General features: G+C 42.1%; 1 protein-coding gene across 1 annotated transcript in view; it reads right to left on the minus strand.

Annotated features, from left to right (window-relative positions):
- Positions 1-20479, minus strand: part of LOC138437857 (antigen WC1.1-like) — a 63348-nt gene that overhangs the window by 13881 nt on the left and 28988 nt on the right. The window contains exons 8-10 of the mRNA XM_069585828.1: positions 17144-17159; positions 15267-15292; positions 3446-3760 (exon numbers count right to left, since the gene is read on the minus strand). Coding sequence (XP_069441929.1) covers positions 3446-3760; positions 15267-15292; positions 17144-17159 — 357 coding nt within the window. The remainder of the gene's footprint in view (positions 1-3445; positions 3761-15266; positions 15293-17143; positions 17160-20479) is intronic.

Consider the following 20479-nt stretch of genomic DNA (forward strand, 5'->3'; position numbering starts at 1 on the left):
TGGCCAGTTTTCTCTCAGGAGCCAATAATCAAGTCACTGAAGACAGGGGACCTCATAGTGGGATATCTATTAATTCAGGCTAGACTGTAGACAGACTTATGGCTCACGGGAGGAAAACTAGACATCATACCAAGTCTACAAGTCTATTATGATTTTTGTATGTTATAACAAGCTTATTATGATTTCACATATATTTCTCATAATTCTTCATGATGAAAGATTCCTGGGATTTCTTAGGTGACTTGATTGTGAAAAGAAGTTGTCCATAGATGAGTCTGAATATTAAGAAAGTTCAGAGAGTCATAGAAGAGAGAGAGGCTGGTCCTAGCCATCTTTCTTGAAAGCCTAGGATTTATCAAGGGAGAGAATGAGTTTTCAGTGGGAGTAGGCAAATCAGCCGAGTTTGATTACTTTCTACTAGACATGGGGATCTAAGACATGGGAATCTTAGCAAATACTAAGAAATGATGATAATTTAATGTATTTTAATCCTACATATATGCTAACTGCGTATTCCTTTCCTATTTAAACAGCTAGCATGCAATTTAAAAAAAAAAAAAGGAGAGGGAGAGAAAGAGAGCAGAGAGCAAACAAGCCATTTGTAATTTAGAGATTTCCAAATGCAAAAACCTCAATATGGATGAAAGATAGACAGACTTGAGGAAAATATTTGTCCAAGTTTTTGACAGATTTTATCCACTGTGCTCCTCCCATCTGGCCACCTAACCCTGCTACCCTTTCCCATTTTACCAACTACAGACAAAGAGAACAATCGTAAAAGCTACAAATGGATGGAAAGGAGACTCTGACACAGAAGAACTTCTGTAGGAGTGGAATGTAGGTGGGATCTGTGATAAATTAAACTGGGAGTGGATGGCATATAAAACTGAAAGAGATCAAACTGGTCTGATGGGGAGTTCAGTCACAGGCTACTCTTTCTAATTAAATAATTTTTACTCAACACCTTGTTAGTTTCTGTATTAATCCCACCAGATTATGAATTTAGGAAGAACAAATATTGCTTACATGTTATTGTAGATAGCCTGACACATGTTAGACACTCAAATATATTCAGAACAAAGGCTTATACACATCAGGATAGTCTCCCAATACAAATTATTATTATTTCTTTTTTACTTTATATTTGCTTTCAAATGGAAAAATAAGTGTGGGAACATTGCAAGAAAATTTATGAACTAGAAGGATGATGTGAAGGGATAAGTTATTAAAAATAATAAAACCAACCATGTTCTTATATAACAATAGAGAGAATGGGGCAGAATATAAATATCTAGCAGACACAAAGACATACACACACAGAAATTTAGTATTTGAAGAAGGTGATATTTTATATCATTAGAAAGGACAGACTGTTCAATAAATAGTGCTGAAACACTTTTGGCCCCCATTTTCCAGGTTTAGTCCATTTGCAAAAGAAACATCAACCTGAGCAATAGGAGGGACCTCAGGGGCCAGGTTGTTAGGAAAGGACTCTGCCCCTATGCCTGAGCCTGGGAGAGCCCTGATTTTCTGTATCTCAGCTTCTGCTTAGGGCCCTTTGTCCCAAAGACTATCTCACTGTTATAGCTTTGGGGCTGGTTTTATCCAGGGAACCACGAGAGCCTGAGGGACCAGGTGGGTTTTCATCATTGTTCATGTAGATCACATCCTTACTTCTCTCCCTCTGACCAAGGTGGCCTCCTCTCTTCTCCCTGTAGCTGTGATGCATCTGCCTCCAGACCAACTCTCAGCCCTCTGACCTTCAGCCTGACCTGACCCTGGACCCTCTGGCTCTTCACCCATCACTCCGGATTCCTGCTGGTTTGACTGGAACAGAGCACTGTGTGGCCTGAGGTGTAGGAAATATCCTTGTTGGGTGAGGGATGTGGCCTCTCAGAGATCCACAAAGATCAAGTATCTTCCGGGAAGACCAGACCTGCCCTCTACCCTTGGGTTGTCCATTCCCCTCTGAAAGCCAGAGGGGATCAGTGCGACCTTTCCATCAAGGTACAGCAAAGGTCAAGGAGAGTGGGTTCCTAGAGGCCCAGAAATAGAACCTCTGATTGGGAAATGAAATGCAGAGTGAGGAGAGGCTACAAGGGAGTTGTATCTGAATCCTCTGCAGAGGTCTGATATTTAAGTAGGAGGATGTTATTTGAGGGTAATATTGAGAATCTATTTTCATGTGGTTTATTACAAATACAAGCACCTTTTTAGAGTCTGTTATATTCAGGAATTTTGACCGATGTTGGGAATGTAAGTCACAGTAAAACAATGTCCTTATCTTTTTAGAAGTGCAGGAGAAAAACAAGTAGACAGTTTAAAGCCCTCCAAAATGTTTATGAGAGACTTGGATAATCAAAGAAAGGGAAATTGCCCTTCCAGAGGGCCATTTATTTATATGAATGAACTGCAATAAAGACAAAATGAAACTGTCGTCAGATTTATCCTTGTCTGGTCTCTTGCTGTACAGACATCCTGTGTCCTTAGGCGCACGTAGCATCCTCCACACCACACCTGGACCTTCAGTGCTGCTCAGAGAACCCCACAGGTGACTTTGTCAGCTCCCATTGCCCTTCCATCCCTCCTAGCTATGATAACTCTCTTCCAGCTTCTTCAAAAATTATATTTGTCCCCTTACTTCTATTCCTATCAAATAAACTCCCAAGCGTAATCCTCTTATATCACTGAAATCATCAGGTATAAACTATACAATCTCTTACTATAAAGCACAGAATCAATATTTCATTATCTCTACCACTGATGTGTCAATGCACAGCTAAGTGTTCTCTCAAAGTTTTGGTTCATGCTGATGTCTTAAAAGAAAACATGGACAAAGAATCTTTTCTAATAACAATGGAAGGAGAAGCTATGACTCGGAGCATTTCATCCACAGTTCTCTGGTCCTACTAGCCAAATGGCTATAAATATTTACATTTAAATTTGCAAAGGAAACTTGAAATTTGGCATAAATGCCTAAATTGCTTTCTGATTTGTTTAATGATATCCCCTGTGCCTCCCTCTACTCCTACTGACCTAGTGCAAAATAGTGTGTCATAGGGTAACTACAGAAACAACTCCACCCAGGGACGTGGACCCTCATTCTTGTCCCTCCCTCCTATGGGTTCACTGTGCAAAGGGGTGTGTGTGTGGTGATTTGCAAGTTTTTCACTCTTCCAAAAATTATATAAAAATTATGAAGATCAATTATAATTGGAAATAATAGATTAAACTCTGTCAGGTAAGATCACTGGAGAAGAAGTATCAGAGACTGACAAGAGGGAAGCAGTGAAGCCCATCCTCACAGATAAACGTGCCCTCAGGGAGGACGGGTAGACGTCTAGACCTCCCTAACGCAGTCATCTTCTATGACTATCCATGATCAGACACCAACTTCCTTGGAACTTTCTGCTTCCTCAGCCCATGGGCAATGCACTGACCGTACCTGAGCAGATGACCCCAGCATCCTCTGCATGCCCACAGTCGTGCCGCCCCCAGCCCTGGGAAGGGCACCTCCACACGTGGGACTCTTTTCCTCCGCAGTTCAGTTCATCCAGCCAGATGGGCCCTGATCCCCGACCTAATTCAGCAAATTGCAAGGCACTGAGGGCTCCTCCACAGCCCAGCTGCCTGCACACCACGCGGGCATCGTCCAGGTCCCAGCCGTCATCACAGATGGTGCCCCAAGAGCCCCGGTCAAGGATCTCCACTCTGCCGGCGCAGGGACCGCCTCCGTCCACCAGGCGGAGCTGTCTGCTGCCTGAGGAGAGAGAAGGGAGACAATGAGGGGTTGACGGGGGCGTAGGCGCCTGGGACTGGGTGGTGGGGATGAGGAGTCTTCGGGTCCTGAGTCTCCATTGAGGCTGCAGAGCCTGCTGGTTGAGACACGGAGTTTTTGCACTCTGGCAAGCACCTGAGTCTGGTATCTTATAGCAGAAATAAGAATAATAAGGTTGAAAATAGGCAAAAGTAGGAAATATTACTCTACTGAGTAGTGTGAGACAGATGATGTTACCCAAGTCCTATTGGTATTAACCTTCTGATTTGCAGAGTTCTGCATTGTTGTTTTTGAGTCACCAAGTCGTTCCCAACTCTCTTGCGACTGTATGGACAGTAGTCTGCCAGGCTTCTCTGTCCATGGGATTTCACAGGCAAGAATACTGGAGTAAGTTATGCCATTTCCTTCTCCAGGGGATCTTCCCAACCCATCAATCAACCAGGCATCTCCTTCACGGGAAGGTAGATCCTTTAACACTGAGCCACCAGGGAAGCCAGACAAAGGTCTGTCTAGTCAAAGTTATGGTTTTTCCAGTAGTCATGTATGGATGTGAGATATGGACTATAAAGAAAGCTGACCACTGAAGAATTGATGCTTTTGAACTGTGGTTTGGAGAAGACTCTTAAGAGTCCCTTGGACTGCAAGGAGATCCAGTCAATTCTAAAGGAAATCAGTCCTGAATATTCATTGGAAAGACATGCTGAAGCTGAAACTCCAATACTTTGACCACCTGATGGGAAGAATTGGCTCATTGGAAAAGACCCTGATGCTGGGAAAGATTGAATGCAGGAGGAGAAGGGGACAACAGAGGATGAGATGGTTGGATGGTATCACTGACTCAATGGACATGAGTTTGGACAGTCTCCTGGAGTTGATGATGGACAGGGAAGCCTGGCATGCTGCAGTCCATGGGGTTGCAAAGAGTCAGACACGACTGAGTGACTGAACTGATTGATAAATAAAAAAGAAAATTTTAAACATTCTAGAGAAAAATAAAAATGGTAATGAAAGCTATCATAAAGTCTTCTAAAATAACTTTAAATATTTACTGGTTTATCACTCCCTGCATCTAATAACAAATATAAAAACAGACATACAGAAATCTATAAATGTGTACACATACACACCAAAAAAAAAAAAAACCCTTCTTGAATTAAAGTCTCACTAGAGGAAGGACTTTTCATATCTTATTTACCCTGTGATTCTATTAGGAGAGTGCCTACATATTGTATGCACTCATTCAACAAGATTCAACTAGTATGTATATGGAGAACCTTTTCTAAACACCATGATAGTTGCTTAATAAGTATTTATTGAATGAATGTGTAGATGAATAAAATTCATGAAATAGGAGTCCTTTAGCTTCATGCTAATCAGTGAGATATTAATAGTAAAGCAAATATAAATTAAAGGTAATGTTTTGTGATAATAAATAGTGCATATTAAAAATAAATTTAATTTACCACACAGCATTGCTATTAGGTAGGCATTGTTGGGTTTCCCCAGTGGCTCAGTGGTAAGGAATCTGCTAGAAATACAGTAGATGCAGGTTTGGCCTCTGGGTCAGGAAGATCCCCTGAAGGAAATAGCAATCCACTCCAGTATTCTTGCCCAGGAAATCTCATGGATAGAAGAGCCTGGCAAGCTACAGTCCATGGGGTGGAAAAGAGTTGAACACAACTTGGTGGCTAAACAACAGCATACTTCCAGCACTAAGGTTAATGTCATGAGGATGTAATGTACAGTATGGGGAGTACAGTTAATGTGTGCATGTGTGGGTGCTCAGTCTTGTCCATCTGTTTGTGACCCATGGACTGTTGCTTGAGAGGCTTCTCTATCCATGGGACTTCCCAGGCAAGAATACTGGAGTAGGGTTGCCATTTCCTCCTGTGGGTATCTTCACAACCCAGGGAGGGAACCCACGTCTCTTATGTCTCCTGCATTGGCAAGGGGATTCTTTACCACTAGCATCACCTGGGTTAATACTGTATCTTATATTAGAAAGTTGGTAACAAAGTACACCTTACAAGTTCTAATCACAAGAAAAATGTAAGGGTTTCCCTAGTGGTCCAGTGGTTAAGAATCCACCTTGCAATGCAGGGGACACTGGTTTGATCTCTGGCCCAAGAAGATCCTACATGCCACAGGGCAACTAATACTGTGTGCCACAATTACTAAGCCTGTGCTCTGGAGCCCTTGAACCAGAACTACTGAGCCTGTGTGCAGCAACTCCTGAAGCCCTCATGCCCTGGAGCCAGTGCTCCACCACAAGAGAAGCCTGCACAGCACAACTAGAGAAAGACTGTGTGCAGCAAGGAAGATACAACACAGTCAAAAATAAACATAGAAAAGCTGGTAGCTATACTATACTTAGGATAGTCAACATTTTCCGATACATACAAATACATAAACATTATGTTGTACACCTGCAACTAATACTAATACTGTTATGTGAATTATATGTCAACTGCAAATTTTTTAAAATAGTGTTGGAACATGTGGATTAAAGTTTCATCTTAACTTCTGAGTCGAATTCACCCATTCCAGTTCATTTTAGTTCACTGATTCCTAAAATGTCAATGTACACTCTTGCCATCTCCTGTTTGACCATTTCCAATTTGCCTTGATTCATGGACCTAACATTCCAGGTTCCTATGCAATATGGCTCTTTACAGCATTGAACTTTACTTCCATCACCCATCACATCACAATTGGGTGTTGTTTCCTTTTGGCTCTGTCTCTTCATTCTTTCTGGAGTTATTTCTCCACGCTTCTCCAGTAGTGTATTGGGCACCTACCAACCTGTGGAGTTCGTCTTTCATTGTCATACCTTTTTGCCTTTTCATACTGTTCATGGTGTTCTCAAGGCAAGAATACCCAAGTGGTTTGCCATTCCCTTCGTTATGTCAGAACTCTCTACCATGACCTGTCAATCTTGGGTGGCCCTACATGGCATAGCTCATAGTTTCATAGAGCTAGATGCCGCGGCCAGCACAAGCAAGAGTCGCACCTGCACAGGGAGAGAACGGAGCGTCCCCGCTAAGAAAATCAGAGAGACAAAAGATGGGGTTGAGAGGATCAGCCCCAAATGGCTGATACCTTGCTTTATTGTGCTGCGGTATATATAGGGTAAAGTACGTGACTTAAGGCACTCACAAGGTTGTTTTTTAATCTCAGGATACAATCACCAGACCCTTACCATTGTATACAGAACACAATCAGAATATCTATCTTCTATGAAATATACACAATAAGATAATCTATCTTCTATGAAATGTTGCCGAAACCAAACATCTTGGAGCCTTAAGGGTTATAAAAACTCTTGAGGGTGGCGGGACAGGGAGCTTAGGCACGTGTCCTAGGGCCCGGCATACCTGCCAGGGAGCTCCCAAGACTTAACCCTTCACGGGTCGTCCCCCGCAGCTCCCCTCTCTTTATTTTTTAAAAGCTCCATAAGATGTTGGTGTTGCAACATGTTTTTATGTACTAAAACTCTCATATGTAGAAATTCTTTAACAATGCTACGAATAAGGCAAGGAGCTAAACAAATTATGATAAGCACAACAGTCAGAACCGCGCCCATAGCAATTATACTTCACCACAGTGAATGAAGGCTAGGAAAGTTAGAAAATAAATTTTGTAAAAAATTATCGACGGTATCAGCTATATTCAAAGTAGCTTTTGGAGAATTTTCGATGTCAAGAATTTCATTGTGCAATTGTAAAAGATCTAAAGAAACATTAGTATTAAACCAAATTCCTTGCAGATGTTTTTTCACCTTATCCCACGGAAAGTCAGAAGTATTGTAAGGCTTTTTTGTAACACAAATCCATTTATAATTAGCATGGCATTGAATTTTCATGCGAAAATTAATGCTCTGAACTTGTTCTCCTAGAACTCTAACTACATCATATAAAGCGGATAATCTATCTTCTATTTTTTTATCTATATCTTCTTGAGTTCCCATTACTTTAGTAACATTATATGACAAGGAATCTACAGTATGAGCAGCTTGAATGGATTGTGCTAAAGATACAGAAGCAGTAACAGCAGTTGCTATAAGGGTGATTAAAGATACTATACCCAGAATAATCAGGCTCAGACCTCTTTTAGGACGGCTAAGAGCCGTATTAATGCGTTGTAACAATTCTAAAGCAGTCTCATCATACCATTCTTCAGTTATTTCAACAGGTAGCATTACAAAAGCAGGTTGTTTTACTATTATAAGTTGTTCTCCTTTGGCTACACCTCTAATGCAATTAGTAAGTATGCAATTAGAACAATTTAAATGATAAATATTCAATGACAGTGTTATTTCCATATGGCCTTGTATCAACATGAATGGGTAAGGAACACAAGCTCGGGGGTATAGAAACCCCGTAACTCCTACATTACCATATTTGCTCCCACTAATATTGGGTTGTAAATATAGACTATTGCCATGACCAAAAGCAGCCAAAAGTTTCCATAGTTCTGTCTGATATATAGGAGCAGTGTTTACAGAGAGAATGGGTGGATGCTGTCCTCGATATTCGGGGAAATCAGGTGTTCTTCCAGGTGCCCAGTCCCATAAAAGGGTGGTATTGGCATTGTTGATGTTATACACCGATGCAATTCGTGCTCGACATAAAGTCCAAGGAGTGTCTATTCCTATGCCGATGCTTAAATGTTTGTCACAAAACGGAATGTCGAGGGGTCCGGTTCCGTCACGGTACGATCTCTTTCCGGTTTTTTCATCAATGCCTGAAATAGTCACTCGAGGATAGGATATATCAGCTGACACCTGTATACAATGAGGATGCTGTGATTGATAAGAAAAGCACATAGGGTATTGAGTAGTAAGACCATAAAAGGAGATATTGGCTTGCTGAGGAGAAATGTGAATATCTGATTTTCCTCCTAAAAGACTTGTATCATTAACATATACAGGTACTGTTTCTTTATCCCATCCTAAGGATTGAATCATAGGCGGATCAGGAATGTATGCTCAAAAAGCCGCAGCTGCCCCGTTTTGTATCCGCTGTAACAATAATAATAACATGATCAGTATATTAGTAGGTGTCACTGGAGGTTGTACATGAGCCTCATTCCAAGCATATCGCATCAGCGCCTCAATTTGCCTCTGAGTAGGCAGCTCACTCGTGGGCTCGCTCAGTGTCATGCGTTGCATTTGATGTGTCAGGGAGTTCCTCTGCCGCGCGTACCAGCCTTTCCGGAATCCAGCGCGGCGCTTTGGCATCCTGTGGAAAAACACAAACATGCCCTCGTCCCCATATTAGTACAGGGTCTGGCCCATACCACAGATTGGTAAGTGGATCCTTCCATCGTACAAGTGGTTTTTTGCATGAGGATCGTTCTCCCCAAAAACGCTGGGCTGCTGAATTGCCTTCTGCGTCTAAAGTTAAAAAATTTAAAACATAAAGAGCATGGTTTAAGGCGTTATGCGGTGAGGGGCTATACAGTTCATTCCCCTTTTTTTGTTTTAATAATTGATGTTTAAGGCGTTGATGGTCTCGTTCCACAATACCTTGTCCCTGTGGATTATAAGGAATTCCTGTTTTATGATGAATTTGGAAAGAAAGACAAAAACGTTGAAAAGAACGGCTAGTATAACCAGGTCCATTATCTGTTTTAAGGGTTTGTGGGATTCCTGAAGTAGAAAAGCAAAACAGCAAATGTTGAATACAGTGACGTGTTGATTCTCCAGTGTGAAGGGAAGCCATGAGAAAATTGGAAAAAGTGTCAATAGAGACATGAACATATTTAAGACGCCCAAATTGAGGAATGTGAGTAACATCTGTTTGCCAGAGGTGATTAGGACGTAAACCTCGAGGGTTGACACCATATTGAGGGAGAACAAAGAATTGAGGACAAGTAGAGCAAGATTTAACAATTTGCCTTGCAGCTTCACGAGAAATTTTAAATTGCAAGCGTAAAGAATGACTATTTTGGTGATGTAAATCATGGGATTTTCGGGCTGCATCAATAGCTGATTGGAAAAACACTTGTTTAGTAAGAACGTCCGCAGTGTGATTGCCTTGTACGAGGGCACCAGGAAGGGTGGAGTGTGCACGAATATGTCCAAAGAAACAGGGGTGTTGGCGGCAATGGAGAACCTGTTGAATTAATGTAAATAAGTTAAGAACTTCAGGAGAGGTGGTGCCGATAATTGGAACAGTTTCAATCATCTGTAAGGCACCGACCACATAGGAGCTGTCTGTAAATAAATTGAAGGAAGTAGGTACAGTTAGCAACGCTTGGTGGACTGCAAATAATTCCACAACTTGAGCAGAAGAAAAACTGGTTTGTGCGTAATAGGTTTGATGGTTAATGATTAAAGCTGCAGTTCCATTAGAAGATCCATCTGTAAATATAAGTGTCGCTTCGGGAATAGGTTGTCGGCGAACTATTTTTGGAAAAATAAAGGCATGAGAGCTAGCAAATTGTAACAATTTATCAGAAGGGTAATGATGAATAATCCGTCCCGGGTAATTTGCAAAAGCTATAGACCAATTATCTGAAAATTGAAAAAGCCAATCTTGTTGTTCTAAAGCATAAGGAACACAAATGAAGGGGGGTTCCATACCAAAATATTGGATGGCCTCGTGACGTCCCTTTGCTACAATTTTTGCAACAAGTTCATAGTAAGGGAGCAGATGTTTAGTTGGAGTAGCAGATAGATATATCCATCGCAAAGGTTTATCTTGATAAAGTACCCCTGTGGGTGCTCAGGGGGTAGGAAGTATATACAAACCCCATGATCGTTGGTAATCACAATAAGTAATCTGTTGTTGTCTAATAGCTTCTTCTATTGATTGTAAAGCAGTTCGTCCTTCTAAAGAAAGTGTTCGGGGTGACGCAGGATCAGAGTCACCTTTAAGGATGTCAAATAATGGCTGCAAGGTATAAGTGGGTAATTTTAAATAAGGACGTATCCAATTAATGTCTCCTAAAAGTTTTTGAAAGTCATTTAGAGTTTTTAAATGGTCAGTCTGTAATTTTACTAATTGGGTATTATAAACGCGAGGATATAAGGAGAAACCCAAATAATTATAAGGAAAATGAGTCTGAATTTTTTCATCAGCAATAACAAGACCATTAAGGCTTAAATGTTGTTTTAGAATCGAAAAAGCTTGATACAATAGATGTTCGTCAGCATGAGCTAGTAATATATCATCCATATAGTGAACCAAATATAGCTGAGGAAAACGTTGACGAACGGGAGCTATTGCTGTAGCAACAAATTTTTGGCACAGCGTAGGGCTATTAGTCATTCCTTGCGGGAGAACTCTCCATTGATAGCGTTGCATAGGCTCTTTAAAATTAACAGAGGGTAAACTGAAAGCAAATCTTTTACAATCTTGAGGTGCAAGAGGAATAGTGTAAAAACAATCTTTTAAATCTATAACAATGATATAGGATTTATCAGGTATAGCAGAAGGAGTGGGCAACCCAGGTTGTAGGGCTCCCATATGCATCATTGTTTCATTTACCTTACGAAGATCTTGTAGCAATCTCCATTTCCCAGACTTCTTTTTAATAACAAAAATTGGGGAATTCCAAGCAGAGGTAGAGGGTTCAATATGCCCAAGTCTCAGCTGTTCCTGCACCAGCTGTTGTGCGGCAGAAAGTTTTTCCTGTGTTAGGGGCCACTGATCGACCCATACCGGTTCCTCAGATTTCCAATCAATAGGATCGGCATGTGTCACAGGAGAATCAGAGGTCCCTAGGGAAAACACCCCAAGCCTTTTCGATCTTGATTAGGTTTTAAATCAAGGGGCAAAATGATGCCTTGATGTTGTTTACCTAAACCTTGATTTGGAAGTAAGCCCTGATCTAACATCAAATCTGTCACAGTGGGTGAAGGACTATATAAATAAACACCCATTTTGCTTAATATATCACGCCCCCATAGATTAACTGGAAGATAGGGCAGAATATAAGGTTTAAATTGGCCTGTATGTCCGTCCTTATCCGTCCAAGTAAGAAGGGACGAACTTTGTTCTGGATTGGTAGTTTGGCCAATACCCTGGAGAGTGGAAATAGCCATCTGTTTTGGCCATGTAGTAGGCCAATATTTATCAGAAATAACACTAATATCGGCCCCTGTATCAAGCACTCCGCGGAAAAGCTTACCATTAATGCGTAGCTCAAGTTCTGGTCGTGCCTCGGTAACATTTTGCACCCAAAAGGCGTCAGAGGACCCGAAACCTTTATCTTGACGGTCTCGGTTAATTGTTTTTCCTTGTATGACTAATGGAACTAAAAGAAGTTGAGCTATACGCTGTCCTGCATTGATCACAATAATTTTGTTAGGAGCGGAGGCTAATATTTTTATCTCTCCTGTATAATCAGAGTCAATCACACCAGGATGAATAAGTATTCCTTTTAAAGATGCACTGCTGCGCCCTAAAAGCAGTCCAGCTGTCCCTGGAGGTAAAGGCCCAAACACTCCTGTGGCAAGGGTTTGGACCCCCATCTCGGGAGTTAATACTGTGTAGGAGGTGGCACAGAGGTCCAATCCCGCGCTGCCTCTTGTGGCTCGACAGAGGTCTGCAATGGTCCTTTTGGAACCTGCAGTGTTGCCCCATAACATTGTTTCGGGGCCAGGGGCTGGCCCCTCACCCAGTTTCCCGAAACCGGGGGCAAAGGATTACCTTGAACATCCGTTTTGGAACGGCAGTCCCGCGCCCAATGCTTTCCTTTTTTACAGCGTGGGCACAAATTAGGAGTGTTAACAGGGCTTTGTTGTTTTTGAGGGCACACTGCAGCCCGATGGCCAGGCTGACCACAAACAAAGCAACCCGAATTACCTGACTTTTGAAGTCCTTTCTTGTTCCGGGCTTGCTGCTGGAAAAGTACCTCCTTTATGCTTTTTCCTTGTAATGCTGCTGCCATAGCAATGCCTTGCATGTAGGAGGGTCCAATGTCAGCACAAATGCGAATAAAATCAGACAGATCTCCCTTCTTTCGATAAGGTCTTAAAGCAGCTTGACAAGCAGAGTTAGCGTTTTCAAAAGCCAATTGTTTTGCCAATACCATCCCAGCCTTTTCATCTGACATTATCTTACCTATAGTATCTAAAAGTCGTGCCACGAAGTCCTGGTAAGGCTCATCAGGTCCCTGCCGGACTTTTGAAAGATCCTCTGTCTTAGTACTGGAGCTAGGAAGTTTTTTCCATGCCTGCCGAGCCGCATTTGATATTTGTGCATATGCACCAGGTAAGAAATTAAGTTGAGTATCAGTAGCCTGGTAAGGGCCTTCACCAATCAACATTTCATAGGAGGTCTGTATACCTTGCTGTCGGTTAACATCAGCTATACGAGCACATTGTTCAAAAAATTCAGATTTCCATAATAAATAATCTCCCCCTGAGAGACATGCCCTAGCTGTCTGCTTCCAATCATTTGGAGGTAAAGCTTGAGTACCCAAATTTTCTATCATAGCAATGGTGAATGGAGCGGTAGGACCGTATTGTGAGCAAGCAATCTTTAACTCTTTTGTTTAAAAGGCAGTGATTCATAATAACGCTGGTTGTTATTTTCAAAGACAGGAAAAGCAAGAGAAAAATCAGAGACAACCTCACCAAGTCGCTGTGCCTGTCTCAATGCCTTTTGCAGCGGAGACATGTTCTCAGACGGTGGAGGGGGCCCTGGAGGGGGATCTAGACCAGCCACAACAGAAGGAGCATAAGCAGGGGGAAGAGGCGGAGCAGAAGGAGATTTGGCATTGTTACTAGGAAGCTTGATTCCTGCGTTCTGTAAAGCAATAGTGGGGTTTTTAAAGCATTCAACCAATTCATCTTTAGATGTTAACGCCCCTTTTTCTTGTGCTAAAAAACCCCAATCTTCTTGATGGTATTTAGCAGCTTCTTCGTCTAATTCTGCCTCATCTGTGGATGAAAGTGAATCATCATTATCCGAAGGACGCAATAAGTTAGAAAACGGAGGGTCGCTTTTAACCCCCTCGGGAACAGCATATCTGGGTTCCGAATCAGGAACATGGAGAGGATCTTCTTCCTGTTTTAATAAATTTCCTAAACGTTTTAATTCATCACTATCAAAGTCCAGGCAGTCACGAATTAGTGTCCAAAAGGATAAGGTTTCGACAGGGATTTTTTCAGGGCCATGTAACGTATAATGAGTCCGAATTTGTTCCCCTACCTTCTTCCATGTCTCTAAATTTACTGTACCTTCTCTGGGGAACCAAGGGCAAACTTCCTCGATGAATGAAAGAAAATTGATTAATTTAGGTTTAGAAACAGTAATTCCCCTATGTTTTAACATTACAGATAACATATGCACAAACAACTGGCGACTATGCGTCTGTCCCATATTTATACTCTCAACTGTATACCTTACTACTCCTCCTCAATTTAATTCACTTGTTTACTCATATACTCACTCTTTTCAATTAATAAGAGTAGTGGCGAGGAGAACTGTCGAGCTCGAGCCCCACGTTGGGCGCCACCTGCCGCGGCCAGCACAAGCAAGAGTCGCACCTGCACAGGGAGAGAACGGAGCGTCCCCGCTAAGAAAATCAGAGAGACAAAAGATGGGGTTGAGAGGATCAGCCCCAAATGGCTGATACCTTGCTTTATTGTGCTGCGGTATATATAGGGTAAAGTACGTGACTTAAGGCACTCACAAGGTTGTTTTTTAATCTCAGGATACAATCACCAGACCCTTACCATTGTATACAGAACACAATCAGAATATCTATCTTCTATGAAATATACACAATAAGATAATCTATCTTCTATGAAATGTTGCCGAAACCAAACATCTTGGAGCCTTAAGGGTTATAAAAACTCTTGAGGGTGGCGGGACAGGGAGCTTAGGCACGTGTCCTAGGGCCCGGCATACCTGCCAGGGAGCTCCCAAGACTTAACCCTTCACGGGTCGTCCCCCGCAGCTAGACAAGGCTCTGGTCCACGTGATTGGTTTGGTTAGTTTTCTTTGATTATAGTTTTCATCCTGTTTCTGTTCTCTGATGGATAGGGATAAGAGGCTAATGGTAGCTTCCTGATGGGAGAGACTGACTGAGGGGGAAACTGGGTCTTGTTCTGATGGGTGGGGCCATGTTCAGTAAATCTTTCATCCAATTTGCTGTTGATGGGTGGGGCTGTTTCCTTCCTGTGGCTTCACCTGAGGCCAAACTATGATAGAGGTCATGAAGATAATGGTGACCTCCTTCAAAAGGTCCCCTGCACCCACTGCTGTACTCAGCGCCTCTGACCTTGAAGCAGGTCACTTCCAACCCACACCTCTGCTGAACATTCCTGGACACACGTGGGCATGTCTGAATCAGTCTGTTGTGGGGTCACTGCTCCTTTCTCCTGGATCCTGGTGCACACAGGTTTTGTTTGTGCCCTCCAAGAGTCTGTTTCCCCAGCCCTGTGTAATTTCTGGTGGTTCTATGGTAGGGTAATGGTGACCTCCTCCAAGACGGCTTATGCCATACCCAGGTCTGCTGCACCCAGAGCCACTGCAGCAGGGCACTGCTGACCTGCACCTCCACAGGAGACACTCAGACACAGTCCTGGCTCAGTCCCAGTAGGGAAAATGACTAGACAATTCAGGTATGGCCTAAATCAAATCCCTTATGATCATAAAGTAGAAATGGCAAATAGATTCAAGGGATTAGATCTGATAGAGTGCCTGATGAACTATGGATGGAAGTTTGTGACATTGTACAGGAGGCAATGATCAAGTCCATCCCCAAGAAAAAGGAATGCAAAAAAGCAAAATGACTGTCTGAGGAGGCCTTACAAACAGCTGTGAAAAGAAGAGAAATGAAAAGCAAAGGAGCAAAGGAAAGATATACCTATTTAAATGAAGAGTTCTAAAGAATAGCAAGGAGAGATAAGAAAGTCTTCCTCAGTGATCAGTGCAAAGAAATAGAGGAAAACAATATAATGGGAAAGACTAGATATTTCTTCAAAAAAAATTAGAGACACTAAGGGAATATTTCATGCAAAAGTGAGCACAATAAAAGACAGAAATGGTATAGACCTATCAGTCAGTCAGTTCAGTCACTCAGCCATGTCTGACTCTTTGCAACCCCATGAACCACAGCATATCAGGCCTCCCAGTCCATAACCAACTCCCGGAGTCTACCCAAACCCATGTCCATTGAGTAGGTGAAGCCATCAAACCATCCCATCCTCTATCGTCCCCGTCTCCTCCTGCCCTCAATCATTCAGCATCAGGGCCTTTTCAAATGAGTTAGCAGCTCTTCACATCAGATAACCAAACTATTGGAGTTTCAGCTTCAATATTAGTCCTACCAATGAACACCCAGGACTGATCTCCTTTAGGGTGGACTGGTTGGGTCTCCTTGCAGCTTAAGGGACTCTCAAGAGTCTTCTCCAACATCACAGTTCAAAAGCAGTAAGCGTCTTTTAATTTCATGTCTGCGATCACCATCTGCAGTGATTTTAGAGCTCAGAAAAATAAAGTCAGCCACTGTTTCCACTGTTTCCCCATCCATTTCCCATGAAGTGAAGGGACCATATGCCATGATCTTCATTTTCTGAATGTTGAGCTTTAAGCCAAATTTTTCACTCTCCTCTTTCACTTTCATCAAGAGGCTCTTTAGTTCTTCTTCATTTTCTGCTGCAAGAGTGGTGTCATCTGCATATCTGAGGTTATTGATATTTCTCCCAGCAATCTTGATTCCAGTTTGTGCTTCTTCCAGCCCAGCATTTCTCATGATGTACTCTGCATAGAAGTTAAATAAGCAGGGTGACAACATGCAGACTTGACATACTCCTTTCTCAATTTGAACCAGTCTGTTGTTCCATGTCCAGTTCTAACTGTTGCTTCCTGACCTGCATACAGATTTCTTAAGAGGCGGGTCAAGTGGTCTGGTATTCCCATCTCTTTCAGGATTTTCCACAGTTTATTGTGATCCACACAGTCAAAGGCTTTGGCATAGTCAATAAAGAAGAAATAGATGTTTTTCTGGAACTGTCTTGCTTTTTCCATGATCCAGCAGATGCTGGAAATTTGATTTCTGCTTCCCCTGCCTTTCCAATCTCCAGCTTGAACATCTGGAAGTCCACGGTTCATATATTGCTGAAGCCTGACTTGGAGAATTTTAAGCATTAGTTTACTAGTGTGTGAGATAAGTGTAATTGTGCAGTAGTTTGAGCAATCTTTGGCATTGCCTTTCTTTGGGTTTGGAATAAAAACAGACCTTTTCCAGTCCTGTGGCCACTGCTGAGATTTCCAAATTTGCTGACATATTGACTTCAGCACTTTAACAGATCATCTTTTAGAATTTGAAATAGCTCAACCGGAATTCCGTCACCTCCACTAGCTTTTTTAGTAGTGATGTTTCCTAAGGCACACTTGACTTCACATTTTAGGATGTCTGGCTCAAGGTGAGTGATCACACTATGGTGATTATCTGGGTCATGAAGATCTTTTTTGCATAGTTCTTTCTCAGCTGTGGCCACAGGACTGGAAAAGGGCAGTTTTCATTCCAATCCCAAAGAAGGGCAATGCCAAAGAATGCTCAAACTACCGCACAATTGCACTCATCTCACACGCTAGTAAAGTAATGCTCAAAATTCTCCAAGCCAGGCTTCAGCAATACGTGTACCATGAACTTCCTGATGTTCAAGCTGGTTTTAGAAAAGGCAGAGGAACCAGAGATCAAATTGCCAACATCTGCTGGATCATCGAAAAAGCAAGAGAGTTCCAGAAAAACATCTATTTCTGCTTTACTGACTATGCCAAAGCCTTTGACTGTGTGGATCACAATAAACTGTGGAAAATTCTGAAAGAGATGGGAATACCAGACCACCTGACCTGCCTCTGGAGAAATCTGTATGCAGGCCAGGAACAAACAGCTAGAACTGGACATGGAACAACAGACTGTTTCCAAATAGGAAAAGGAGTATGTCAAGGCTGTATATTGTCACCCTGCTTATTTAACTTCAATGCAGAGTACATCATGAGAAACACTGGACTGGAAGAAACACAAGCTGGAATCAAGATTGCTGGGAGAAATATCAATAACCTCAGATAAGCAGATGACACCACCCTTATGGCAGAAAGTGAAGAGGAAATAAAAAGCCTCTTGATGAGAGTAAATGAGGAGAGTGAAAATGTTGGCTTAAAGCTCAACATTCAGAAAACGAAGATCATGGCATCTGGTCCCATCACTTCATGGGAAATAGATGGGGGAAACAGTGGAAACAGTGTCAGACTTTATTTTTGGGGGCTCCAAAATCACTGCAGATGGTGATTGCAGCCATAAAATTAAAAGGCGCTTACTCCTTGGAAGAAAAGTTATGACCAACCTAGATAGCATATTCAAAAGCAGAGACATTACTTTGCCGACTAAGGTCCATCTAGTCAAGGCTATGGTTTATCCAGTGGTCATGTATGGATGTGAGAGTTGGACTGTGAAGAAGGCTGAGAGCCAAAGAATTGATGCTTTTGAACTGTGGTGTTGGAGAAGACTCTTGAGAGTCCCTTGGACTGCAAGGAGATCCAACCACTCCACTCTGAAGGAGATCAACCCTGGGATTTCTTTGGAGGGAATGATGCTAAAGCTGAAACTCCAGTACTTTGGCCACCTCATGCGAAGTGTTGACTCATTGGAAAAGACCCTGATGCTGGGAGGGATTGGGGGCAGGAGAAGAAAGGGACGACCGAGGATGAGATGGCTGGATGGCATCACTGACTCAATGGACGTGAGTTTAAGTGAACTCTGGGAGTTGGCGATGGACAGGGAGGCCTGGAGTGCTGCAATTCATGGGGTCGCAAAGAGTCGGACACGACTGAGCGACTGAATTGAACTGAACTTTGTGTATTCTTGACACCTCTTCTTAATATCTTCTGCTTCTGTTAGGTCCACACCATTTCTGTCCTTTATTGAGCCCATCTTTGCATGAAATCTTCCCTTGGTATCTTTAATTTTCTTGAAGAGATCTCTAGGCTTTCCCATTCTGTTGTTTTCCTCTATTTCTTTGCATTGATCTCTGAGGAAGGCTTTCTTATCTCTCCTTGCTATTCTTTGGAACTCTGCAATCAAACGGGTATATCTTACCTTTCTCCTTTGCTTTTCACTTCCCTTCTTTTCACAGCTATTTGTTAGGCCTCTCCAGAGAGCCATTTTGACATTTTGCATTTCTCTTTCTTGGGGATGGTCTTGATTCCTGTCTCCTGTACGATGTCACAAACCTCTGTCCATAGTTCCTCAGGCACTCTCTCTTTCAGATCTAGCCCCTTAAATCTATTTCTTACTTCAACTGTATAGTCATAAGGGATTTGATTTAGGTCATACATGAATGGTCTAGTAGTTTTCTCCACTTTCTTCAATTTAAGTCTGAATTTGGCAATAAGGAATTCATGATCTGAGCCACAGTCAGCTCCTGGTCTTGTTTTTGCTGACTGTATAGAGCTTCTCCATCTTTGGCTGCAAAGAATATTATCAGTCTGATTTTAGTGTCGACCATCTGCCAAGAGAAAGCACTGGACTTAACAGAAGCAGAAGATATTAAGAAGAGCTGGCAAGAATACACAGAAAAACTATACAGAAAAGACCTTCATGACCCAGAAACCACTACGGTGTGATCACTCACCTAGAACCAGACTTCTTGGAATGCAAAGTGGGCCTTAGGAAGCATCACTATGAACAAAGCTAGTGGAGATGATGAAATTCCACTTGACCTATTTCAAATCCTAAAAGATGATGCTGTGAAAGTGCTGCACTCAATATGCAGCAAATTTGGAAAACTCAGCAGTGACCACAGGACTGGAAAAGATCAGTCAGCATTCCAATCCCAAAGAAAAGGAAAAGGCATTGCCAAAGAATTGCACTCATCTCACACCCTAGCAAAGTAATGCACAAAATTTTTCAGTCCAGGCTTGAACAGTACATGAACCGGGTACTTCCAGATGTTCAAGCTGGATTTAGAAAAGGCAGAGGAACCAGAGATCAAATATTCAACATCCACTGGATCATCGAAAAAGCAAGAGAGTTCCAGAAAAAATATCTACTTTTGCTTTATTGTCTATGCCAAAGCCTTTGACTGTGTGGATCACAACAAATTGTAGGAAATTCTGAAAGAGATGGGAATATCATACCACCTAACTTGCCTCCTGAGAAATCTGTATGCAGGTGAGGAAGCAACAGTTAGAACTGGACATGGAACAACAGACTGGTTCCAAATTGGGAAAGGAGTACATCAAAGCTGTATATTGTCACCCTGCTTATTTAACTTATATGCAGAGTACATAATGTGAAATGCCAGGCAGGAAGAAGCACAAGCTGGAATCAAGATTGCCGGGAAAATATCAATAACCTTAGATACACAGATGACACCACACTTATGGCAGAAAGCAAAGACGAACTAAAGAGCCTCTTGAAAGTGAAAGAGGAGAGTGAAAAAGTTGGCTTAAAACTCAGCATTCAGAAAACTAAGATCATGGCATCTGGTCCCATCACTTCATGGCAAATAGATGGGGAAACAATGGAAACAGTGACAATCTTTATTTTTCTGGGCTCCAAAATCATTGCATTTGGTGACTGCAGCCATGAAGTTAAAAGTTGCTTGCTCCTTGGAAGAAAAGCTATGACCAACCTAGAAAGCATATTAAAAGCAGAGACATTACTTTACCAACAAAAGTCCATCTAGTCAAAGCTATGGTTTTCCCAGTATTCATGTATGGATGTGAGAGTTGG

Source organism: Ovis canadensis, chromosome 3 (assembly GCF_042477335.2).
Source record: "Ovis canadensis isolate MfBH-ARS-UI-01 breed Bighorn chromosome 3, ARS-UI_OviCan_v2, whole genome shotgun sequence".
Classification (NCBI taxonomy): Eukaryota; Metazoa; Chordata; class Mammalia; order Artiodactyla; family Bovidae; genus Ovis; species Ovis canadensis.